This window comes from Electrophorus electricus, chromosome 20, assembly GCF_041902795.1.
Source record: "Electrophorus electricus isolate QZ-2024a chromosome 20, ASM4190279v1, whole genome shotgun sequence".
Lineage (NCBI taxonomy): Eukaryota > Metazoa > Chordata > Actinopteri > Gymnotiformes > Gymnotidae > Electrophorus > Electrophorus electricus.
Genome location: NC_137516.1, coordinates 14,281,196 through 14,307,391, shown reverse-complemented (window position 1 = coordinate 14,307,391; position 26,196 = coordinate 14,281,196). Strand labels below are relative to the sequence as shown.

At 41.9% G+C, this 26,196-nt stretch overlaps 2 protein-coding genes across 4 annotated transcripts; one reads left to right on the top strand and one right to left on the bottom strand.

Moving 5' to 3' along the window:
• Positions 1–1,964: 1,964 nt before the first annotated feature.
• Positions 1,965–7,314, bottom strand: kcnmb3 (potassium calcium-activated channel subfamily M regulatory beta subunit 3). 3 transcript variants are annotated; one of them, XM_081703505.1, is made up of 5 exons: positions 7,140–7,314; positions 6,153–6,347; positions 5,511–5,685; positions 5,093–5,214; positions 1,965–4,214 (listed from the first exon to the last, which is right to left on the bottom strand). In XM_081703505.1, exons 1-5 carry the CDS (start codon positions 7,220–7,222, stop codon positions 3,932–3,934), a joined length of 858 nt encoding a protein of 285 aa, XP_081559631.1. In that variant the 5' UTR covers positions 7,223–7,314; the 3' UTR covers positions 1,965–3,931. The 3 variants fall into 3 exon arrangements, with proteins under 3 accessions (XP_081559631.1, XP_081559633.1, XP_081559632.1); XM_081703507.1 differs by lacking the exon at positions 6,153–6,347; XM_081703506.1 differs by lacking the exon at positions 1,965–4,214 and having other exon boundaries at positions 4,535–5,214.
• Positions 7,315–8,949: 1,635 nt separating this feature from the next.
• On the top strand, positions 8,950–16,017 carry mfsd8l2 (major facilitator superfamily domain containing 8-like 2). The gene is made up of 12 exons (XM_026998392.3): positions 8,950–9,102; positions 9,317–9,502; positions 9,706–9,768; positions 9,959–10,078; positions 10,229–10,308; positions 11,676–11,973; positions 12,338–12,411; positions 13,520–13,733; positions 14,377–14,499; positions 14,685–14,815; positions 15,154–15,274; positions 15,610–16,017. Exons 1-11 carry the CDS (start codon positions 9,027–9,029, stop codon positions 15,232–15,234), a joined length of 1,446 nt encoding a protein of 481 aa, XP_026854193.2. The 5' UTR covers positions 8,950–9,026; the 3' UTR covers positions 15,235–15,274; positions 15,610–16,017.
• Positions 16,018–26,196: the final 10,179 nt, after the last annotated feature.

Sequence of the window (26,196 nt, the reverse complement as noted above, 5' to 3'; positions counted from 1 at the left end):
AATTTCAAAAGGTGCATCTTTTATTAGCACTTTTATTGTATTCTGAACAGGAATACCACTGCAACAACACATGATGGTTTCTTTACACATGAGGTAAAGAATTATTTGTGTTTCTAATGAATTGTTTGCCTGGAGTTGACCAGAACACATAGCTCTGCCCCTTTGGTGATGTGTGGTTGTACTGGAATACAGTCAGGTTTACATGGGTCTACACTTAAAAATAATACTACAAAGGTTTGTCTTTTTCTGCACAGAAACAACACAGTCATAGAGAAGAATAGCTTGAGTATTTGTAGCCTAGTCCAGTGTTTTATAGTTAATTGCGGATGTAATTTTAGTGGCTTAAAGTTTAGAATATCCAGTATAATGATTCATTTCATGTGTACATATAAGGTTTTTGTTTATTTTTGAAAAAGATTATATAGAATATACAGTCAAGCTAAGTATAAAGATTTAATCATAGTCCTAAATTCTGAATCAAACCAGAAGCTTTACTTATCTGTACCTTTACTTACCTGTAACTTATGTGGGAATCCTTAAGATTGAAGTCTGTTCATCTATAATGGCTTGTAATATAAATATGAAAGGGGTAGTTCTGAAAAACACACCGTTAGCATTTTTAGGTCCTAATTTATGGTTTGGCAGGACCCATATTAAAGGATTAACACTACAGAGTCTCTAAGAGAATAAGCTGTAAATGAATAGTGTTCTTGGAGAATATCCAACTATGGCGCACCGTTTTATGGCACCATTGTTAGTATGAGTTTTATGGGAAAGAGTCATGGGCCACCTGATATAGGAAGACAAATAAAGCATTAATTCTCACAGTATGACAAGAAAAGGGGACATACATTTCACTGTGCAGTCCATTTCACCTTTGTTTATGAAGCTCGCCTAATTCCATTAGAGAACGTCCATGGTGCCATGCTTTATCACTGTCCTTTGTTACACAAAGATGTCCGTGGGAGGTGTGCTGGGGACAGTGTGTGACCTGTGGTGTGTGTGTGCGTGCGTGTGTATTGGTGATGGGGGATGGGTCAAGCATAGCTTTGCTGACTGCCTTCCTGCAGATCTTTCTAGAACTCCCTTCAACCCCCCACTTCTTCAGACAGTTCTTTCCAGAACTCCTTCAAAACCCCAAGATGATTTTGTATGATGAAGAGGTGCTGATGCTCCTAATGTGAAAAGATGAATTGAAAATATTTTTAAAAATGTATTGGCTATACAGAATATGGTAAAACATATGTGGACACTTATAATCTTATATGGTTATAAGCTATATAAGATTGTTGTGCAGCCCATTATAAAACCATGGGCATTAATATGGAGTTGTGTCCACTTTTGCAGCTATAACAGTATCCACTGTTCTGTGAAGGCTTTCCACAGGATTTTCGAGTGTGCCTGTGGGAATTTGAGTAAATTTAGTCAATTGTGAGATCAGGCACTGATGTGGGGCAGGAAGGTCTGTATATCAACTGATGTTCCAATTCATCCCAGAGGTGTTCAGTGTTTCCTCTCCTCCAGTGGTGACACTTGGCATTGCACATAGTGATCTCAGGCTGAAATATCTGACATTGTTTTTGTGCTGATGTTGCTTCCTGAGGCAGTATAGAACTCTGTAGTGAGTGATGTAACAGACGACTGGTGATTTTTGCACACTTCCACAGTCAGTGGCTCCGCTCTGTGAGTCTATGTGGTCCATTTCTTTGTGGTTGAACTTTTGCTCCTCCTCATTTCACAATGACAGCACTTGAGAGTTGACCAGGGCAGGTCTAGCAGGACAGAAATCTCACAAAATTACTTGTGACAGTGTCAGAGATACTGAGCTCTTCAGTACAGCCCATTCTACTCTTGTTGTTCATCTATAGAGATTGCATGACTATGTGCTAGATTTGTTAGCAGTGTGTTAGCAGTGTGTGTGGCTGAAACACCTAATTACGAGGGGTGTCCACATATAGCCACATTTTGGCCATATTGTGTACGTGGTATACTAAATGTTTATGATGCTCAGACCCCATGTAATCCTTTTGTCCACTGTTTGCAGCTACTGTCACCACTTTTGAGGACTTTTGAGTCCTTCTGTCACTCCTGTTACAGCAGAATGCAACACATCAGGACACAAACAGACTGAAACAGAACTGAATTTATTAACAGACTGCACAAAAACAACAAGCACAAGAGTAAACCTGAAAGGAACATGAGGTATGTAGGGCTCCACACACATGACTGCAGCCAGAATACACCAACACTGAACCTTGAGTCGGCATGCATGCATGGTGCAAATGGAGGAAATGTTAGTGGAAGAGGTGATAGAAGAGGCGGGTTACATGGGGCCATAAAGCCAAGGGCACATCTGTGAGAATTTCTTTCCAGGATAGAGTGTGTTAATTTTTTCATTGTAGAAGTGTATGGCAGAGGATCTAGGGTTCTGATGGACAAGAGAAGGACAGAGATGACCCTGAATGCTGGAGCGGACTGGGTCATCCTGCTGGGTCATCACAATGGTGCTCTCCTATGCAGAGAGGTAGCAGGAGCTCAGCCGTTGTATCTTCTCCAGCCACACCTTGCAGGATTCTTAGGCCAAAGGTCTCACAGCATGTTCAAGCCTCCAGGAGTTTGAAAGGAATTTCATCATGGGATGCATTTTGGATTTACCTGATGCCGAATAAATGTAGTCAATCCAAGTCAGAACTAGAAATAGCACTATGGTGAATCTATTTAAAACAAATTTAGAACTGGATTGAGACACATCACAAAGGTGCAGCTCATAAAAGTACAACATACTATGCTAATGTGACCCCAGAACTGTTCATCAGAGTGAAGCTGAATTACACATGTATCTGGAAAAACAGTGCTTTGTTTTCCCAAACTGTCACTGCACAATGATCATCCTTATATGACAGTGCTGTTTTAATCTATACGCTGAAAAGCTTTTGGGAAAGATGGCACTGAGCCTGTCACTATTTCAGGTTTGCTTGGCAGTGCATTTTCTCCCTGGCAAACCACAGATGGTCCAGCATATGGACAGAGCACCATTTTGAATTCCTCAATCATGGCAGAGATTGGCTACACTCACAGCTGTGAGCCAGACTACTGGAGGAGCTGTCTGCAGGTGTATGTCTTCCTAAATTCCATCAACCTCAGAGGGTTTCTGTACCACATTAAGGGGGATGCAGGGTTTCATCTCCTGGTGAAGCTTCTGGTGTTTCAAAAAAGACTTGACATCTTTTGGCATCCCTATTTGGAAAACACCACAGGGTGCTTTGAAGAACATACCAGGGCAGAGGAAACTTGAAGCAAAGTAGAACTGTTGTTATTTGGTTATTTATTTGGCTTTGTTTTGGAGTTCAGCAGTAAAGACAGTGAACTGGAATATGGCTGCATAGGTCAGAAATTATTCATCTCAAGGGACATTTTATTGTTTTTGTGCATATTTTATTTCTGTCTCACTGTATAATTTTTTTTTTTTTTGTGCAAAAATAAAATAATTGTTGTATTGGGGTATTGTACTGTATAGCTGTAGTGGGGGTATTGTACCTTGTACAGAATTCCAGATGAATTGCATTAGCAGAGTTAAGCTTTTAAAATAGATTGATAGGTAGCGTCCAGCTTCGCGTCAGTTCAGGAACCATATGAACCGTTTCTCTTGAAGTTTGTTTTTTATTTTAAACACCCAGTCAAGTGGAAAAATTTGTTTTGATTAATGTGAAGTTAAAAATATAGAAATACAGGTTTGTAAAGAAATGATAGGAAGGCAGATCAGTCAATGTGACTTTTTCATTAAAGCCAAAACAATGCATTTATGTCTTTGTCACACTGTGCTTCTAGATCCCCGAATGTTAAAAGAACTATGAGCTACCATTAACATGTTCCTGGAGTAGCTGGAGCTGCTTGGGCAATGTGGGGTGAAGTGGGGTGAAGTGGGGTGCTTTTACTCCTGCTGAGCCCTCAGGACTCCAGCCACTGTGCACCCTCTCTTCCTGCAAGCTTGGGTGGGCGGGGGGCCGTCATCATCATCATCATCATCATCATCATCTTCTTTATGGTCAGGCTCCAGCATGTGTGAATAGATCAGCAAGAGTCTCAGTTCACCAAAATGGGCTGAGCTGCTCTGGTCGTCTTTGTGGGAGGACAGGACAACCTGGGGACACTCTGCTGCTCGAGAGGATGCTTCGGCAGCTCCACGACTAAGATGCATTCCGAGAGCCGGACTACTGATATATTGGAGGGAACAAGAGACGGGAGGATCCTGTATCACCAGATAGTGCTATGAAGCTCTGGAAAAGTTAACTGGCACAAGGGCTAAATAGCAGCTGTTCAAAATAACCTCAATTATACCCATGCTCTGTCTCTGACAATATAGTTACCAGCTATAAGATATACAATATATTTAAGAATAGATTGACATTAATAAATATGGGATATAACAATTTAGATTTACACTTTTGTTAAATTGTTAAAACTACTGTGATATTATGCATTTTAATGTAACACACTATAGACAGCAGTTTTGTTTGACATATCTAATAACTGTATTCTTGTGGTTAATGTAACTCTTCAGTATGGTCATGTTTAAGCACCTTGTTCAGCAAACTATTATAGACACAAGATAGAATAATATATCTTCTATGAATACACATCTCCCATTTCAGTTGTCTACATTCACTGTAAACTCCCTTTCAATTAAAAAAAATCCTGCACAATCCTGACATCATCTCCTGTCACTTTCTGTGACTCCCAATCGTTATCAGTCCCATCTGCCTGAAGACTGCATGTACTGTAAGACGTACAGTCGCTTTCCATGTATGTTGGGAATGCAGTCACACTTGGCAAGCTGACTGGGTCCTACGCTATGCTGGGACTCCCTGGCCTGCCGGTGAGCACTCGGTACAGCCTGCCCTGCATTGCAGTGGTCTCGTCATCCTCTGACCCTTCAATGGTGACCTCAGCACAGAGGTGAGCCAGGCACTGCGTGAGCATCACCAGGCCGACCAGCAGTATACCCCCAGCCAGCATGAGTGTTGGCCAGAGGAGGCACTGCAGGGCCAGCCGCATAGTGTACCTCCTCTTCATAATGGCGTCCTCTGGATACCTCTCTGTGCTGATATGGCACTCCATGGCTTGCCCTTGCAGGTCGGACAAGGTCTTCTTGATCCTTTGTGCCTCCTCGAGCAGTTCGGTTTTATCTTGTTGGTTCTTAGGGGTATAGAAACACTGAAAGAAAGTGGAGGCCAATAGCAGTAAGCATAAGGGACTGGTGGAGGTTTAGAAGGCTTCTGGAGTAGTATTAACTTTAATATTGTCAGTGTTATAAGAATACCTTATATTATCTCTGAATGCAGACCTTTAACATCTGGCAAGGAGATTTTCTCCAAAATAAATTTGGACCATTTTTAATAGTGCATTCATGAAACCATTCCACAATTGAAAGAGCAGCTGATGTTTTCATACAAAAACAAAAAACAACAATTTTGAACCTTCAGTTAAGTACAAGATTTTGTCGGCAGTACCTCTGGGCTCAAGGTCACCACAGGCTCATCATAGTGGAGACGCACTCTTCTCCCAGAAGCAATGATGTTCACGAAGACCAGCAGGCATGGGTAGCTGCTTGTGCTTCTGCAGTCATCCGACTCGTTTAAAAGCTCAGTCCGGACAATTGAGCAGTTGGTGGTGTCTACCCAGTCACTGTGGAGTGAAAGCAACAACAGATGATGCTGGATCACAATTAGATCCAGATCTTGAGTGTACTGTAGTATGTTGTACTACAGAAAAAAATTCTTTATGTAGCCATTGCAATTTCAGCCATTAACCATTATTAGCCATTATTTACTAATTTATCTCTCTTTGTCCCTCCTTGAGTTCAGCACAGACTAGACATTTTCCTCTTGAAACATACCTGATTCAACTCAGATAATTACCAGGTTTAGAAAATAGCTAAACTGTGAAGGACTCTTGCTCATTTAATTGATTTGAAGGTGAGCTGGACATCCCTGTGCCAAAGCTATACTGCACAAATGCACAGACAGTTCAAAAGGGCTTGATTAGACACTTCACTATTATCTACTGTTAACTTTGTTATCAAATAAACAAAGAAAGCAACCAACAATGGATTCTTGATCAACAGTGGCTTGAGAGTCACTCTGTCCCTGTACCTGTGGAGACACGGCTTCACTACAACTATTCCCACCACAAAGTACATGAGGATGGAGAAGGCCATCATGGTAAAGCCCAGGAGTAGTGCTCTCTCCTCTCCCACGCTGGACACAGCCTGGGCTTTGGCCTTCTCGCCAACCCTGCACCTCCTCCACTGAGACTGTTGCACATGTCTAGGGTACTGCAGGATTTCCCTGTGAAGGAATAGAAGCCCCTTTTTCAAGTAGTCCAGGAGCAAAGACTACTGACTCAAATGCTCACTTGCGTCTGCTAAGGCATATGTGTGAGTGATTCTGTGTTACAGGCAACCAGGGATCCGAATCCCAGCATCTGCCACTGTTGAAATAAATGCTGTGGCCTAGAAATACTTGAGTGACCTTGATCACCCTTTAACATGTAATCATTGGGTTGGTAGCAAGACATACATGCACAGCAATTATTCAAAATGTGACCAGCCAAGTATTTTTGAAAAACTTAGTAATGTTGTTTTCTTTCTTAGAAACATTCTTAGTAAGCTTGAGTTTGTACCATTCCTTTAGTCTTTCTAACTGATTTGTGATTTTTAAAATTAAATGTAAACATATAAATATACTTGTAAAAATATTAAATGCACGTACAATGACTGTTAGTAAAATTGTGTAACTGGTTCAAGATAAAAGTTGTACATGCACCAATACAAATTAATATCTTCATAATTTGAAAAAATAATCTCTTAATCACAGAATTGTAAATCAACAGGGTGTTCTGTATGAGTTAGCAACAAGTCAAAAGAAAAACCTGTGTGCAATAAAGTTCTTCGCATGTAAAGTTTTTTTTTTTGCTACTTTGCTATTTTACAACCATTTTGTATGTAGCAACATAAACAATAGCAACGTTCTCAATAAATCCCTGTCAGCTATGGTTCTTAAGATAAATCCATTTCCTCAAATTGCAGAACCAAATGACTAAAGTCACACAGAATCATGAGGGTCTGACTCCGCCCTTACCGGGTCTTCCGGCGGTGCACGCCATGCAGGTTGATGTGTACGGGCACACTGAAGGAGCCTCGTGGGGATGGGCTTAAAAGCATGCTTTCCTGACCCAACCAAGCCCAGGATGAGATTCAGCATCACAGTAACCAGCACTCCTGTGCCAGGCTTTCTCCAGATCAACACGGTCCTGTACGGCAGCACAGAGGGTACTTTGGGGACAGGCCTGTTTTCGCTCATAGTCTAACCCTGTGAGCAGGAATACCATAGACAGGGGTTTCTATAGGAACAGCCCCAGCTAGGTAAGGTAATAATTATGTCCAATGGGACCATTATTTCAGCAGGCTGTATACTTTGGAGATGGCCTGCTGGGTTTGAATTACATAGATCTGAGGTTGATTCTGTGATACATATGCGCATAATGTCATTATATGGGACAATTTCATTGTAGTCAGTCTAGATCTTTTGCATGGTATGCTGAAAAAAAAATGTGTGGATCCCAGATTTACAGCAATTATCATCAGGAAATTTGAGAAAACATACTGAGAATAAAGAAGACCATAATGCTAGCTATGTTGTCCTGCCTTTCTAGGAGGCAAAAGGTAAACTCCCTTAGCAAAATGACTTCTAGACCAGCCCACAAAGAAAATAAATGTACAATCTCATAACTTGATAATAATACAATATCTTACCCTAAAACATGTGTCCTCCTGTGTCTCTTTGCCATGTGTGCTTGTGCCAAGACTTCTTATTATAACCATAAAAATAGAAGTTGATAGACTTCACAGAATGACAGAAACTCCCTCTCCCATACTTTATGGATACAGTGGTACATGAATAATTCATGATCTTTTAATTCAAAATAACATGTATTATTCATGAAATACTGATGTTAAAACAAATTTAAGTGTTCAACAATAACACTCCCCTCCTGTTTAGCTTTGACGTCTCCTAAGGATAAATGGCCGGGCGTGGAAAAATAGCTTTTGACAGGCCTGCTATTCAAACTGTTCAAATCAAGGTCTTAAAACAGAGCTATTTTTCAGTTTTCCTGGGAGATGACAATATGCAAAGTGATTATACCATTTCACATAAACGTGTTTTTTTCTGCACACATATTATAGGTTTACTGTATGGTAAAACATCAGGTTTATACTACTGCAACAGAAGGTGCCTTTGTGCGTCCTGCAATTTCCTTCAAGACTCACGGGCCTTCGGGTCAAAGCAATTTACAGAGACATCACCTGCCATATTCTGCCAGGATCATGTTAGACAAATGAAACGTAATTTATTCGGCGATAAGGCAATTACAAACTGGCATGATACGCGCCTGCACAAATTGTTCGCAGAACGTTATAAATAGCTAAGACGGTCGGTCTCCAAGCATCGCTAGGGTTTAAAAAGATTAATGTTTAAATGTATTTCAGAATGTAGGCTAAATTAAACCCACATTTCAGCGTATCGAATTACAACTCATCTTTTTTTTTTTAACGCATTTAATAATGCATAGACCGACTGGTCAGTCTAATATTTCAGAACATTTTACCCTACGAAGAATGCGTCGACAGTTCCGGTCCTGCAGGATATATTGTCTCCCAAATTAAATAATTTGCATGTATTTTGTATCTTAAGGAAACTTTGGGAGGTACTGGATATCGCCCAATAAATGCTCTTCTGTGTGTAGACTATGAGACATTGTTGCCCCTGGCATTTGCACTGCGATTATCTGATCTCGACAAAATTGATAGCACACCAGAAATCGATGATGAAGTGTATACAGTACCGATAAGCCTGAGTTCCACACCGGCAACTGGGAGCTTTGCTTTTCTCACTTGGCCAATTTCTCACAGAAGAAGCGAAATGAGGCCATAGAGAAAAAAAAAACAACGTTTCAAGTCTGTACTGATGGATTATCTACATAAGAAGAAACGATCGTTTTTCATAATTGGACTGCTATTTTTCTTGAGCGGTATAGAGTACGGTACGTTCCTTTATTTTATTAGGCCCTTAGAGGTTCTAACATAACGTGACATGGATCGTTTGTGGCTAAAGCAGTTTGCCACTGTCTCTTCTTTACCTCAGGCCCAACTGCTAAAGCAGAGTAAAAAAAAAAAAAAGTTTAATATTTGTCCAAAATGCATTATGTTTATATAAGATTGTATCGCGATAAGGAAATTATTATGTCTTTCTTTAAGGCGTTATTCTGCCCACCATATGGAAGTACTTGCAGATACTGGATGCACCCGCGTACTTTATAGGCTTGGGTCTGTCTGCATTCAGTTTCAGTGGACTAGTGTCAGGTCCACTGTTTGGACACTGGTCCGACAAGACTCGAACTATTAAGACCATCATTCTTTACTCCAATGTCTTCGAGATTGTGGGTAGGTACTAAGAAATACAGACAGGTAATCTTGGTGTGTCCCAAACCACATTAAAAATTAACAGGCGTACAAGAGCTTTCCACACAACCACGCTGTCTCATGTTACACTCAAACAGTATATGATATACATGATCAGTTTCTATATTACAGTACAATGAAGTTATTTGTTTTATATATACCTTACTAAGTGTGTTTTGGTATAGGTAACTTAATGTATTTCGTTGGGTATTCAAAATGGCTTCTGTTGTCCAGTCGACTTGTTGCCGGTAGGTTATGCCAATTTTTGTTGTTTTAATTTTAAAACTTTATTCATGAGCCCTCTTAAACAGAGTATGCTAAAGTAGTATATGGTTGTGTGCGTTTGAACAAATTATTTGGATTTGTCAAGAAATAGAAAAAAAGCGTTTTTAAAGAATTCCCAGTATATACATTATATACTAATTGACACCGTCTCAGGTATCGGAACCGGCGCCGGTTCTTCCATCTTCGGGTTCCTCACGCGGACCACACGCCCGGATGAACGCGCTAAAGTGTTCGCCGCTGTAATGGCGTGTCGCCAGGCTGGACTTCTGATTGGTCAGTCCCTGTTGCTCGCGTTAACGAAGGACGTGTCTTCCAGTCCTCTCCATAACTAGAATACTGTTGAGTTCAGTTGTCTCGTAACATAGCTTGTGTCGTAATTGTATCATCTTACGTCATGCTGATACTATATTTTTTCGTTCACAGGGCCTGCTTTTAATATATTCCTGCGCTTGTGCGATTTTAGGCTAGGACCGTTTATGGTTAACAAGTACACTTCACCAGGGGTAAGTCTGTGCGTATGAGCCACACCCACAGCTATCTTACATTTTTCCAGTCATCCAGGTCTTTTTCCCTGATATATCTGTATTTTTTTATGACCTGTACAGTAACACTATGCAGTTATAATAATAATAATAATAATAATAATAATAATAATTCGCTTTGTTTGAATGTGCGTTTTAAGACCTCAAAGAACACAGTAAAGAGTGCAAACAATTAAATAAAGCAAAAATATACACAGTCCACAAAAATAACAATATGTGTACAATGAAAGGGGAATGGGTTAAATGAAGTGAAGTAAAAAATTTTAAAAAAGGATATGTCATGGTGAACAAGTATGTTTTAAGTCTAAGACAAAGGTCTACTGGAAGAGAGTTTCATAGTCATGGTGCATAATTACTAAAAGCCTGAGCTTCTGCCTGTCAGAGACAGATGAGAGGAGTGTAGAGTGTCGCTGAGGAAGAGCGTAGAGTTCTCTGTGGAGAGTATTCTTGAAGAAGACCAGTAATTGACAAAGGAGCTAAACCATGAAGCGTTTTAAATGTTAGGACCAATATTTTAAAATCTATTCTTTGTTTTCTGGGATCCAGTGAAGATTACAAAGAACAGGGGTAATGCGTGGCAATGAGTACAGGTAATAATATGAGCTGCAGTATTCTGCAGTATTCTAAGTAATCACATAAATGTTTATGTGAAACACAAAGGAAAATCCCATTTTTAACTCTAAGGGACTTTAAGAGACTTAGTTTCAAGGTGTTTAACCAGGATAATTATTAGTGAATACTTACGAGACACAGCAATAAAAATATAACAGAAAAAATAGAATGTGTTACTAAAGTAAAATTTCACTCAAATTTAGAACACCATGGCAATTGTTGCAACTTTCTTAGGCAGGAAAATAAGAGTGAGGTAAGGCAGGATACAAGTGAGGTGATCAGCAAAGTTTATTAAGGGAAATTCCAAAATCACTGTTGTTATGCCAGTCTGGGGACAAATAACCAGAGACACCCAATGAAATAAAAATGGGACAAAAAAACAAAACAAAACAAAAAACACAGGAACACAGAGAAGCAAGGAGGATAAGCAGATAAATTACAATGAATAGCAGGCAATAGAAAACTGGAAGCAGATTAAATACACAACTAGATTAGAGGGAAATAAGACACATGAAAACAGTAAAGGGTGGGGATATACAAAACATGAGACTGGACAGAGACTAAACCTAAACAGGAACCTAAACAAAAGCCCAAAGCTGGGAAACTATGACAGTAATGCTTATTTGACAGAATAGAAATTCCACATCACAATACTGCTAAGACAGCAAAATATTAACTGGCGCTAACATTGTCCTGTTGTGCTGTGTTTGGTCCAGCTTTTCATGTGTGGCATGTGGCTGTTGCTTCAGTATGCTGTGGCATTGTATTGGGACATCCCCCCCCTGGACTCTCCACTTGAGCAGCACAACGTGGGGAAGGATGAGGAAGAGCCTCTCATGGACTTGGCAGAGGTAGACGGTACGCTGCCTGGGGAGGACACCTGCAACTCAGCTCACGCCGAGCAGTCAGAGACATGGATCTTGCACGAACTTGGCCCCTCAGCACCTGACACGCCTCCATCCTCATGGCCACACAGCCCAGATGACCCCTCTGAAAACTTCAACACCAATCAAGGTGGGCGCTGGCAGTTTCCTCTCTGATGAAGCTGTGCTAAAGCAAAGAGTTTTTCTCTGTGGACAGTGGCCATCTGTGTGTGCGTGCGTGTGTGTGTTTCTTGGATTACTCCTCATTGATTCCCCCTGTTGTGTCTGAGGGAGATGAACTGGGACAGTGGAAGGTCTCGATCGATCACCGTGCTTTGTCTCTGTGGCATCTGACTGTAGTGTGGGTTTGTGGGATGCACAGAGGAAAAAGGGTGTGAGTGTTTGTGATATATTGAGATATATTTTCCATCGACCAGTGCCAAAGCCTCGGTTCCCTCCTTTCTATTTATCTCTCTTTGTCTTTATCTGTTTTTCTCCCTCTCCTCTTGCAGTAGAATTTCTGAGGGAAGAGGTAGTGGTCCTCCTCACCGCTCAGTTCATCACACTCTTCAATCAGACAGCACTTGAGGTAAGAGAGCACTCGCTCATTCAAAAAGCACTTTCCCTTTTTGGGCAGGTCCATTTAACCCAGCAGTAACCCAGACCTCCCACCTTCTCCCGTCAATTGCGTGGCACCGCAGACGAGCCGGAGTGCTGAACAATGCACACAGATGCAATTCGTAAAGCTCTCCGGCATGAAGAAGCCATAATCACTGTTAATCTAGTAGCGCTTTACCACCGATGGCTGTTTCTTCTCTCAGAACACCAAGTAGATGTTTAAAAAAAGTAGGCCTTTTTCCAGATCTGAGGTAGGTAAATCCATCTTGACATTTAGACATGTTTTCTACTGCTAGATCCAGGTTTGATCCCCTACAGGCTGCTATTAGGTTAGTTGTATTAGGATTTGGTATTAGGTTTGCTATTTTGAAATAGCAAGGTCATTGATGAAATGATAGTGGTCTCTGCGTTTGAGCTGTGCACTAGTTAAAAAATCTAATTACCCATCTTTCCCCTTATCCTAAAGTAGTCAATTGTCTCATCAACTCATAATATCAGTTGGATAGCCTATATATGAATGTATTTCATGAAAAAAAAAACCATTTAAAATAAAAATATAATAAAATAAAACATTGAAACTAATTTTAAATCCCCACTTAGCAAATTGTTTTATAGAACTTTTATAACTCCCTATATAAATAATCAGCATATATGAAAATTTCTTCAAAACTGATGGAAAAGCATAGATGCTTCATGAAGCTGGTTAAAAGAACACTACAGAGGATGATGTACACACACGTGCTCTCTTTCTCTCATACACACACACAAGCTCATATGCAAATCAAGCACAACTGAAGGCATTATCCATTTAAAAAAAATGAACTTGAATATCAATGGGAAAGACGCTATGTCAGGAAAGACGCTATGTCTACAAAGGACAAAATGCAGATTTCAAAATGTGAGTGGTTGATCAACATATGACTCAGAGGAACAACTACTACACTACGTTTATATATCCTATTTTAGTTATTTTCATCTATTTAATGAAAATTGAGAGTGTAACGTAAGAAGCCTTTTCCTTGTGATGACTCCATGTGCATGTGAGATCTTTAATGCTGCCTTCGCCATCTTTCTTCCAGACCATGGTGACCCCGCTGACCCAGAAGAATTTTGGCTTTGACGAGCTCGGCAACAGCGCGATGTACAGCCTCTGCGGTCTGGAGGTCATCGGGGCCTTCTTCCTCGTCCGCCGGCTGAGCCGGGCACTGGAGGACCGGGTGCTGCTCGCCACTGGCCTACTTGTCTGCTGCGGAGCCTGCGTCTGGTGCTTGGTGTTCCTGGCTAATCCCCAGGGTCAGCGTGTGTGTGTGTGTGTGTGTGGTAGCAGTGCAGGGGGTTGTAGATGGAGAGGAAGAGGGAGGGGGGTGGTTGGGCAGTTGCCAGCACAGGCGGACTCACACCTGCACCGACAGACACAATATGCTGGCCCTGTCAGGCGCCAGGCAGCGTGTACAGGTGATGCTCTTTTGTCGCAGCAAAATGAGTTTTCCCTCATTGGCTGCTGAGGCTGTGTAGACTATGGCTTACATGTGAATTAGTCCTGATGGGAGAAAATGAAAAATGCAGTACTGAGATACAGAGAAATGCAGATGAGGTTAAAAATCTTTATCGAACTAGGGAAGGGCTTGTAGTCGAGGTGGAGAGAGGCTATGAATGCTGAAGTGTAATCTGCTAACACTTAATCTTCTTAACACTGTGCAGTATTTGTTCCTCTGGGTCATATGTTGGTCAAGCACTCACATTTTGAAATCTCCATTTTGTCCTTTGTAGACACAGCATCTTTCCCTATGGCCATTGATATTCAACTTCATTTAAAAAATTGGTTTTGCATTGTGCAGTGGGGCAGGTGTGCCTGATTAGCATATGAGCATGTGTGTGTGTGTGTGTGTGTGTGTGTGTGTGTGTGTGTGTGTGTGTGTGTGTGTGTTGTGATCAGGTGGCTTTGCGATCAAGCTGACTGAGTTCATTATTGGAGTGTTCCTACAGCTGCTGGGGCTTCCTTTCGTCGCTGTGTCTCAGGTGTCCCTCTTCTCCAAAGTTACTGCTGAGAAGACACAAGGTGTGTGTGTGTGTGTGTGAGAGAGAGAGAGAGAGAGAGAGAGAGAGAGAGAGAAAGCAAGAGAGAAAAAGAGGGTGAGAAAGAACTATGAGAAAGAAAAATCCTCACATGATAACGTAGTATTCACTTTGCATTGATTTCATCCTGTTCCTTGTTATGATGAGTGTGTGTGTTTATTTCTGAAGGATTTAGTCAGGGTGTACGGAGTTCAGTTGGAGGCCTGGCCACCATCCTGGGGCCTCTTTGGGCAGGTGGTCTAACTGGGAATTTGTACGTCATGTTGGGACTGATGCTTTTTCTCCTCATTCTTATTATGGTAAGTGGGAAATATGGAACCACCAGCACTTACAGATTGATTGTTATTAAACTACCCTCCAGAATCAGCTCCATAGAGCTCAAGTAATTATGACAGAAAAAAACAAAACAAAAGCACAGGTCAGCACTCTTAACTGGAAAGGTCTTTTAAGCGTCTCAATACATTTAGTATGTCAGTGTCTTTTAGTTGTATGTCATATTTGTAAGTTCATTTAAGCTGTTTATATCTAGCATGTATATGTTTGAAACAGAATGGGTTTTAGAGAACCATATTTAATTAACCAATTTCATTGGAACTGTCAGTCAGTTATGCTGTGGTGAATGTGCTATGGTTGTCAGATTATGATGGCTCTGTCCTACGAGAAGCTGGTGGAACCTCCTGTAGTTCAACACGTGGGGAGCTTTGAGAATGGACTATGATGCTTGGATGCTGCCCACTGATTCATGCTACACAGAGCAGGTGAGCAGGGACGCCTGTCGGATTTATGGGAATCGGAGTGTTGTTTCCTCACCAGTGCATAATAATACAGCATTGTATTGGGGAGGCTTTCTGGACACTTGTTAAAAGAATACCTCCTCCAAAAAGATGACGGGGCTAGCAGTGGGTTAACTTTACTGTGGGGTGTGTTAGAACGATCCGTTTGTGCATTGCTAACCAGGCAATGGCCACTTTGTTTTCATGCTGCTAGTGTTTTTAGAGTGTAGTTTAAGATGGATGATGCTATAAATGGTGGTTCTCTACTGATTATCCTTTTTGGCCTAAAACTGCTCTTACACTTTGTCAATTTTTTGCAGGACCACTACAATATAATCTTTTGATGACATGGTACAAAACAAACAGCACCAAGCCCTCCACTATGTCCCAAGATGGCAGGAACTAAATTAATATATCTGTAATTTATATTTATATACCTCTGTCCGAAACGTCCTGTTTCTCTAGAAATCTTGTGTACAACACTACAATTTTTACCACCTCTACATCTTTATTATAGTACACTGCAGTTACTCCCTGGACTTTTCTTCATATAGCCTATATATTTCCATTCAGTACAGGAGTTCTCAGTGGACCGTCTGGCTGAGTTTGGTGTGTGTGTGTGTGTGCGCGAGCGGTTTGGTGGAACAGATGCTAAAACGGTGGGAGTTACGAGCTTGTGCCAGAGGTAGCAGACCTCGAACAGTGAGAGGGACGGACACACACATGCACACGCGCGCTCACACCAAATACTCATTTGTTTTGTTTCTTGTAGCCTGCAGTTACTGTGCAGCTTTAGTATCATATTGTAAATTATTTTTTATTAAACGATACTGTAACAAATGAGTCTGTGCAGTGTAAAAACCTCTGATATGTTATGATATTTGACGTGCTGATGTTTGCTGTTTGCAGTGATTGCACACACGAGGGCGCTATTTCAGCACAGCGCGACCCCTCCGTCGCAATTTACAATAGATCTGGGTATCCAAGACGTATGTGAGAGAAAGAAGGAACTTAAGACAATAGATTATAACTCTAAAATATAAACAAATGCTATTGCTTTAGTCTTATCAACTTTTATGTCCGCAGTTAATTACTTTTCAAAAACCAAGGAAGAGAACAGCAGAGCCAGCATGAATTGTTTGGTGTTAAGAATAACAGATGACCAGATGAAAACTTACAATAACAGAACTCATGTCAGTGACGCTATTATACGGCCTATTAATATAGGTATATTAGAAAATGTGATTTTAGTGGCATATTTATGATCATCTAACAAACACCGATAACATCAGTGCCATTACAATTATTATTATTATTATTTTTTTTTTGCTGTAGGGACCTTAACATCTCACACCTTAATCCATATTATCTCTCCGTACCTCGCTACCTACAACAGATTATAATTCCAATCTCGAGCACATGTTCACGTCAGCACAAATCAAGTCGAGGACCATACACCCAGCGAGACAGCGACACATATTAATCCCTGTGATTTAAAAACCTCTGTGACATTATTTGTCATAACGCCTTAATAATTCTGCCAGACACGTTTGTCTGAGGGTGAGCGACGGCTCGGTAATTATATCCTCTCTGCTCCTTATTACATAGTAGAAGGTAAATATTTATGATCCCTCGTGTCGCTGCTCTTCATAAACGGGTTATAAATGAGTCTCTAGTTGCAGTCCTCCATGAAAAGAGGGTTGTTTTCGTATTATACCATTAGCGCAAAGCATTTTACAGCTGAGGATACAAAAAGAGCATAATACTAATTGAGAAGGGAAAAATTAGCCTCTTTTCATAAATTATTGGAAGATTTCATAGCACAGGATGCAGTACGCACGAGAATAATGGATTACCAGTGGGTTGGCATTTCAGTTTGCAGATTTCAGAGAGACGTGCCTACTGATGCGACACGGCTTTGCTCAGTTCTGTTTCAAATGTCATTTAGAATCAGCAGGTCGCAGCTAAAGCAGAATAACACCGCCCGTATCCTGTTTGACAAATGTATCGGACGTCATAAAAATCTTGAGATTAAAATATGTCAGCCAAGAAAGCTGAACATTTGAGGAAAAAAAAAAACGCAGACAGCCAGGGGGCGAATTGGACTGATTTGGGAGCGGCGAGACTGGAGCAGATGCGGCGCGGAGATAAGCTTTGAACGTCTCGCTTCGGCCTAGGACACGGTCACAGGACATGTATTGTAGCGTTCAGTGACTCGGGATAATGCAGTGCTGGCATTTGCTGTGGTTTGAGACACTTCTGAATAGGGCACCACGGTTTAGTGAACTGGACCAGGTATGATAAGGTTATGGAGAGTGGTGTCTGTTCTTAGAGTAGGCTACTCTTAAACGCAACATTTAAGCGTAATTGGGTTTTAAACTCACTGGCAGTTCAATAACCTCAAAAGAGTAAGGATATTAAAGTTGTATAATCTTTCTGAAAATTCCCCAGTTCGCTCTATTACTGTATTGGTTTGAACATTAGATCTTTATGTCCCCGCACGGATTGTTGTTTTTTTTTTGGAACGTAGCTTGATTGTAATAAAGGTTCACGCGGAAGTTATTACAAATAGATAATCGCGTCACGTGAGGTCAACAAACGCTCGATCGCTAATCTTATCACGTCATCCCGAAAGGTACAGTCTCTCACTCTTTCTCTCAGACGCACACACAGATTATTAAACACGCAGCGTTTGAGTGGGAAAAACACGACGTTTCTCACGCGAACCCAAACCGCATTACCTGTGCTCGCATATGAGAAAAAAAAAACCCTTACTTCCCAAACAGTGCTGGTGGATGCGCTGAGCACTGTCTTAAAACGACACAAAATCAACCTTGAAAGGATGCAGCTGCCTCCATTTGTCTTCATTGCGTTTGACAGGTAATCTATTAGGCCTGATAATGTGCACTGCCATATTGTGCAACTCGGCGTCGATGCAGCCGCAGCTTTATCTTATGACACAACTCGCCTGAAGTAAGTCTTTATGACGATATGGCAAGGCCGACGAATAAGGCCATTCCCTTCGAACAAAAGTTCCACGGGTAGACATCCGCCGTGCAAAGCTGACGTTTCCTCAAAGCAAGGCGCGCTGCGCCCCCGACTCTCAGAGCCCCACTAGCCTATAAATTATGAATGACTAAGTTGTGCTTGATCTGCGCCTGTTGATATGGCGTATCTAAGATGAAGGCTACAGCAGCAGGAGTAGGGAGCTGGGGTTGGAGGGGGCTGCAGAGAGAAAATGATGGCTGAGGTAACTAACACAACCCCTTTCTCCACCATTCAATCATATTTACATTGCTCTCATTCACAAACTCTTCTACATAGTCTACTGTGTCCAGCATTTCCACAGTACTGGTCAATAGCAAGTAAACAATTGATAGCCTACTTCAGAGCCAGTGCTCTAAAGTTGTCTATGCATGGTGTTCAGTACTGACCGGAATGGTTTTTAACTAATACTACCAACGATAGCCTTAGTATCCCACCATTGGTAGTATCACGGTGTAGCCAAGGGCATTCAGTTTCCTTTCTGACCCACTGCAGTGTACATCTTATTGCATTCCTGGCTTTTTCACATCTGATACAGTGGCTAATGATCAAGCTTGTGAAGGGTGGAATACAGTGCTTTGGCTCTGACCTGGGACTGGAATTACATGTCATTGCTATAGCCTAATCTAGGCTTTCAGCATATTATGATCATTTTTATAGTGTGTCTGAGACAGTGTGCTCAAATTAGGAAACCCTATGTTATATTTAGCAAATGGCAAAACTGACTGTGGTTAATCACCCTCATCCCCTCTGGACTCTGCCACAGCTTGAACTATTTCTCAACGGGGCATCAATATATTATTTAAAACCCATTCATATTTAATGCAGCAGGTCTAAGTGTCACACAGACTGAGGTGTGAATTACCATGACCAGGCAATGTAAAATATCATTCTGACTTTCTCACAAACTCCTAGTGACTGTGTAACCTACAACTATGCCAAGCTGAATTCCACTGCTCCTAAATTTAAACACAGAACGTATGTACCATTTAGACATTTAAGCATCCCGCTGCTTTATAGTTCTGAGGTGGTTTGCAACCGCTGCTGTCTCTCAGCGTGAATCTACGATGCTGGGATTAAAATGGGTTTGATGTGGATATCACTTTCAGGAGATTAGTGGATTAACCCCATCCTGGCAGGACAAAAAAAGGGACTGTCAACATTCCAAGCAACGTGCATCTGAAGCACAAGCTCTGGTAGAGGCTGAGAGGGAAGGGACAGGTGATTGGTTAGCAGAGTTTCCAGTTTCACACACGATAAGAAAAAAGATTCCACCCAAGATTTCAGAAATGGCTTGGCCCTAGTTATTACATGTAGTTTCATCACTTCTGCAAATTAAGTCTTTACAGGAATAAAATGACCTATTATTATCATTATTATTACTTTTTATTATTGTCATTATTATCATGTCCTATTTTAATCACATCACCTTTGGCTGCTGTAGGAAGTTTTATTTTAAAAAAGAACACAAAAAACAACAATAGTGGACATTTCCTTCAGAGAGCAGTTGGTGAGCTACTAAGTGACAGTGGACAGCAGGGTTCAGGTTCCCAGTGCGCACTGCGCCGTGGGTAATCCTGTTTAACATGTGTGCAAATCCCATCTTGGTACACACAATGGCCAGTCTGTGCACCCTGACACCACTGCAGCGATAGCAGTTAGCTGGCTGCTACACTTTAGCCTGAGGGGGCTACCAAACTTCAAGCCTGGCTCTCTTTGCTTAGCATCAAAATGACAAGATTCATTCAGATTTCATCTGCTCAATTAGAAAGTGTGCTGCTCCACTTACTTAGCGTGGGCTGCTGGGTCAGAATCACATTTACCATTAATAGCAGTTAATAGTCATAGCAGTGGGTGGGGGTATTGGACTTCAGCCTGCTTGGTTTGTTGTGGAGACAGAGTCTAAGTGTCTAAGATGTTGCATCGAGACCAGGGAGGGGCGTGTATTCTCTCCTGTCCGAGCCACCACCACTGTTCATGTCTGTGTTTGCGTCTGCGCTTTTATCTCCAGCACCCCTATCTACTTCTGATCCTCTTAAAATGTGTATGTGTTTGTATAGGTATTTCTTCTTTGCCATTTTGTCACAAACCTTATCCATTTGGAGCTTGGGGGCTGGGGGGTGGGCACTATTGCACAGCTGGTGGTCCTCACCACTATTCACCCCCCCCCCCCTCCCCCAAATAAACAAAATAAACAAACAGTGTCATCCATTTGGCACCCCAAGCTGAACCTAGTGAAGGAGTTGTGTCATACTGAACCTTTGCTGTGAACCACAGACCACATGGCCAGGACAGGCACACTTGTAGGGGACAGGGACACTTTGAGGCAGCTGCCTCTCATCTCCATTTTCCTTTAAAGGAGGACTTTCAGGTCTGCATGTGCGCAAATTAATTTCTCATAGCCATAGACTACAGAACACCACACACACACACACACAGATATATATATATATATATATATATATATATATATATATATATATATATATATATATATATATATATATATATATATATATATATATATATATATATATATATATATATATATATAAACACTGACTCCTCCAACTACAGAAGCACTTTGCTTGCACAGCTGATGAAGGACCTTTGTCCAAAACGTTTCTCTGGATACTCTGTATACTTTTAAATACAATTTTAAATATTTCTCTCTCTCTCTCTCTCTCTCTCTCTCTCTCTCTCTCTCTCTCTCATATACACACATACACACACACACACACACACACACACACACACACACACACACATACATCCACCCCAAAAGACACCTTTTGTGCTTTAAAGGTAATTATCTTTTCTTTTTACTTCCTATATAAATATATAAATATAGCGGCATATAACAGTATATATACAGTAAGAGTCAGAAACAGAAATAGCTTTGACAAAAGTACTGCAGAATCCAAATCTTTCCAATAAGGTTTTTTTTTTTTTTTTTTTTTTTTGTGACAGCTGGGGATCAACATATTTTTAAAGTTCAAAAGTCACCCAATATGGTATGCATTTATAGCCTGGAATACAGACGACAACAACTGGGCCAGCCGCAGGTCAGTGCAGACCTGAGATCGTCCTTAATTGAATCTGCCGTCTCCTGTAATGGTAACTGCATTTCCAAAGCCGTGTGTAATCTCTCCGTGAATGGCTGTTCTGTATTCACTGCCAGTGAGTGTAATACCGTGACCGATTCTGCAGCCGAAAAATAAATGGTGAATTGAAACTTCTCTGATTGGATTAAACTGTACTGTATTCCTCATCTAATCCAGGGACTAATGTTACGCACTGTTTGGGTTGTGCGATAACTCTCGCCTACACAGATAGATTATTCATTTATCTTTTTATCAGTCAGTGACCCTGCTGCATAGCGTGGTTGCAATTAATCCGTTCTACACAACCTCTGGAAGAAAGCTTGTAAAAGGTTGCAAGTGGTATCCAGGTGTACTTGAGAGGACTAAAGTTTTCATTTGTGTGTGCATGCTGATGCACTTCAAAAAGAAACTTTTCCTCTCAGTGCCAAGCAAGCCTATTTATTTTAAATAATACAAAATGTTCAAAAAATAAACTTTGTTTATCTGCCTGAGCCATCCAGTCGGCAACTGACAGTGGTCCTACTGAGGAGCCCCGTGCAACACAAATTGTGGTCTTAAAAAAAGGAATCTGCCTCCTCCCTCCTGTTTCTTCCCCCTCCATTTTTTCCGTCTCTTCTTACTCCGTCTCTCCCGCTCCATCATTCTCTCCTTGCAGCCTGCCTCCCTTGTCAAGATTCTTCCTTTGTTGACATCAGCTGGGTATCAATGGTCTCTTTGTGTGCCGGAGAGTTTTCACTCCAGCAAATCTGATTAAAGAGAGACCTCAGTGGTGCGAACATGCCAAAGCTTTGATGAGACAGTCACCGGAGGAGCAAAGGCTAATTCGCTCTACCACCGCATCGGCGCGAACGATATAATCAATCCAATTTGAAGATGCCACAATGTCACTTTAAAGACCTTGTTTTCCCTAACTGAAATTAGAAGATTTTTTGTCTTGCTTTGTTTCTGAATTCGATTTCAGAGATGGGCACACTGTTGAGGAATTCAGTGGCAAACTCTCAAGATATGGTTATGGTGGCAACTGTAGATATGAATGTGAGACCCTCCTCAGATCCTGGTGATTTACCTTCAGGCTCTGTTGTCGTTTGTTTAAGAGAACGCAACAGGGGGCAAAAACGCAATCTACCATCTGCCATAACTTCGAAATTTCATCCTTTAGTGACAGGGGCTCACGTGTCTTTGCCATTCCAATACCTGCAGTTAAAATCACACAGCTTCTTAACTTTGTTTTTTCACACACGTCTAGCATGCAGATTATCGGGTGTTACCCTATATGCAGGTGAATCTTGTGGCCAGTGGGATTCCTCTACTGATTTGTTGCAAACTTGCACTGGTGCTATATTAGTGCTATATTGGAAAAGGTTCATATCTGAGCAACTGATGGTGACCCCAGTGCAATGCAGCCTAGAGGGCCTGTTCTGACTGCATCTGACTCATCTTGGGGCACATCTGTTTGGCTGCTTTGAAGGCTGTGCCGACATACCCAGGAGGATTTGCGGAGGCCCAGTCACTGGTTGGGTGGCCTTCCCTCTTTGAACTTGAATGAGTTTCTCTCTCATCCCCAAAGAGTAAACAGACCAACAGGTAAACAAAAACACAACACACTGCTGTGTACATGCTGGTCTGAGGAGGACATGATTAAATATATTAAAATGAAGCTGTGATTGCACATTGAGTTACAGCACCCAAGAAACCCACACAGGCACAGGGAGAACATACAAACTCCACCCAGGCAGTAACCGGGCCAGGGATCAAATACAGTCACTGTAAGGTAAAAGGGGTTCGAAATGGTTGTATAAAAATGGGTTATAGGACCCTTGCCTGAATTATCATAATTAGGAGAATTATAAATAAACTCCAGACTAATTTGGGTGATCGGTATGAATGATCAGTTTTAGTTTCTTTGAAAGCAATGTATTATTCTGCAGATATACTGATCAAGTTTTCAGACATCTGAAGACATCGGAAGTGCCCTTGGCTTTTTAAAAGGTACAATAAGTAGATTTTCTCATGAAAATAAATTATGAAATGTTGGTATTCTCAGGGTGGTCTATGAACCTGCCCTCATGGAGGGACACATACAGCAGAATGAACACTTGTGCTCAGACAGTTGGGTCTTCTACTCTGACCTTGGCTCAGTGGTCCAGTCTGACAGCCTACAGGGTTACAGGACATGCTGGCCTACTGGGAATTTTACAAAACAGATATCCATCTGCCTGGTTTGAACTTAGAAAAAGAAAGCTGCAAATTGCACATCATTCCAGGTTCCATGTAAAACACCTTTCTGTTGTTCTTGAGGGTGAGGAGCTGCAATTACAATGGTCCACACAGCATCTGAGTAGAGTTATATGTGACCTCTGAATGATTCTCAGTGAACTGAGGTTGGCTTCAAAAGTCACTGTAAAGGTTAAGATGCCTGTTCCCTTCACTGTCACCTCAAGAAACAACATAACCATCACAGTCGCTGAATTTAATTGTGTGGGAAGGTTATAACAGGTGCAGTGTTTGCTTTAAAATACAAACTTTATGACTTTAAGTGGCTTACACACACACACACACACACACATACAATATATGCATACAGAGAGAGATCTCTCTGGCTACATCTACATCTTTTACTACAGTACACTGCAGTTACTCCCTAGAATCTGGACAATATCTTTCTTCACATTCCTCAACAAATTGCTTATATTATGAAATGTGAATATTTTCCAGATAAACAGATAAATGCGCAATCACTTGCACAACTAAAAAATAGTAGACAGTTACAATCTGAAAAATAGTGTAGAAGTTTAGTTTTCAGGAAACAAAGTAGAATGTAACAGATACTTTTGATGTGTTGTAATTGGCTCGACTGACATGTCATTAGGATCTTAAAGGTATTAAAGTGTCATAACTGGCAACCCAAAGTCAGCAAGGGAGCCACATGGGTCAGCCTACTCCAGAAGCAAACTCTCTCTCTCTCTGCTTTGGTCCATCTCCTTTCTCCTGTTGCCATAGCGACCGCTCAGCAAGGACAGGGGTGTTTGTGCGACTCGGCCCTTGGTGAGCGATCAATCATCACACTCCTCTCTTATGCCTCCTAATTGCTTTTTGGATCATCTTCAGAAATGCCACACTGCCAGGCCCTCGTCAGCTCTGCTAATTTGCGCCACTGATTTATTTTAATGCGTTGTTCCTCCCTTGAAAAAGCAGCACACTTTTGATTACGTTTTAGTGGGTATTTCTCCTCGATTTGAAAGTGACCCTACCCCAGGTCTGTCCAAAAGTCCAATGAGTGTAAGTGTATAATTTGGCCATTTAGTTGTGGCCAGAAATATGCTAGCTGTAACATACGAGCACTAACACGCAAGCACTAATTTCACTTCCACACATGCAGCACCATATTGTGTGTGCGCTCACAAGATAGGGAGTAATGTGAACCAGTGTGTTTCTGGTTTTTGGGCTTTATTTCTGTGCACCAAGGCCGGTGGAGGTGGGGTGACTGATTTGCATGACTTCATGGTGAGGTAATGGGCGAGCCTGGTGGCTGTGCAATTTATCCAGGCAACCAGTTGCAGGTGTCAGTCGCGAAGCTTCGATCACCTGCACTGAGGAGATCAGGGAGGGGGTGGGGCGGACGAGGAGAGCAAGAGTGGCAGGAGAGAAAAGGCACACTAAAGATTTATCACGGCATTTTCCGACGGTTTCCCCAGGGCCGCCTCCGAGGACCACTTCAGTGTAAAGTTGATTTGATTTCACATGGTGGCCGTCTTCAGCAAGCTGCATGAACACTGGTGGTCATATTGCTCTGCTGAAAGTAACCTCCTATACTCATCCTGCCATCCAGCGTTACTGTTCCACAATGACGTCAAAGGATAATGCATGAGGTCCCCACTGGGTCTTTTATTCCCCTTGCAGTTTCTCTGCCTCCCCCCACTGATTTACTGGCTGGCTTTGTTGGCAGGAGCTCCAGCAGGGGGTCATGAACCCACTCCTCAATCCCATCGGCAAACAGAGAGCGGCTCTAATCTCCTCATGTCCTGCAGGGGCGTGGGGCAACACCGGACCTTCAGCCGCCTCCACAGCCATCATGCTGGCACCTGGGTGTGAGTACAGCAGCCGTTCAGTGGGGATAGTCACGTGGGCATTCATGCATTCCATTTGGGGGGTGGGCAATGGCAACCAGTCTTTGCTGGGCGGTTAAGTGTCCCATAAATATAAATCAGTGGTTAAACGTGCCTCTAAAGGCTGATCTGGAGTCAGCAGATTTCTGGACAGCTTGGACAGTAGTAATAAGAGACCAGCTGGTGAGAAAAGAAAGATCTAGATCCAGAGAAGACAGTGCCATGTCCCATTACACGAGGCGCTGGCAACGTTCCCATGGCGTTGCATCAGTTACAAGCAAATGACCCGCAGCAAATGGGTTTCATTTACGTTAGCGTGTGCAGTTTGAGCATGGGCCGGATGCGCCACCCATTTGATTGTGCTCGGGACCACCCGCCGTCTGCCTGACTGCTTCACATCGCCTACTCTGCATTTGTTGTGGCCTCCAACGTCTGCTTAACACCTTGGGGGCTGTTTTTTTTTTCTTTTTCTTTTTACAAGTGCCTTTCTTGAAGTCTCTGACAAGCTGTAACCATCATGCTGAAGACTTCTGTGGAGGAAAGACACCTAAAGTGGGCAGCAGGTAGCAATGTCGTCGGCCTCGCCCAGTTTTCCATGCCACTAGCATTTCACTTTCACGTCTTTCAGATCTCTGAATGTGCAAGCCTGTGG

Coding starts and splice junctions, on each gene's coding strand:
- kcnmb3 (XM_081703505.1), bottom strand. CDS start 7,222: ATGCTTTTAAGCCCATCCCCACGAGGCTCCTTCAGTGTGCCCGTACAC. Junction 6,348..7,139: donor GTGCACCGCCGGAAGACCCG/GTAAGGGCGGAG, acceptor ATTCCTTCACAG/GGAAATCCTGCAGTACCCTA. Junction 5,686..6,152: donor GTGAAGCCGTGTCTCCACAG/GTACAGGGACAG, acceptor TTCACTCCACAG/TGACTGGGTAGACACCACCA.
- mfsd8l2 (XM_026998392.3), top strand. CDS start 9,027: ATGGATTATCTACATAAGAAGAAACGATCGTTTTTCATAATTGGACTG. Junction 10,079..10,228: donor CCAGGCTGGACTTCTGATTG/GTCAGTCCCTGT, acceptor TTTCGTTCACAG/GGCCTGCTTTTAATATATTC. Junction 14,816..15,153: donor TTCTCCTCATTCTTATTATG/GTAAGTGGGAAA, acceptor TATGGTTGTCAG/ATTATGATGGCTCTGTCCTA.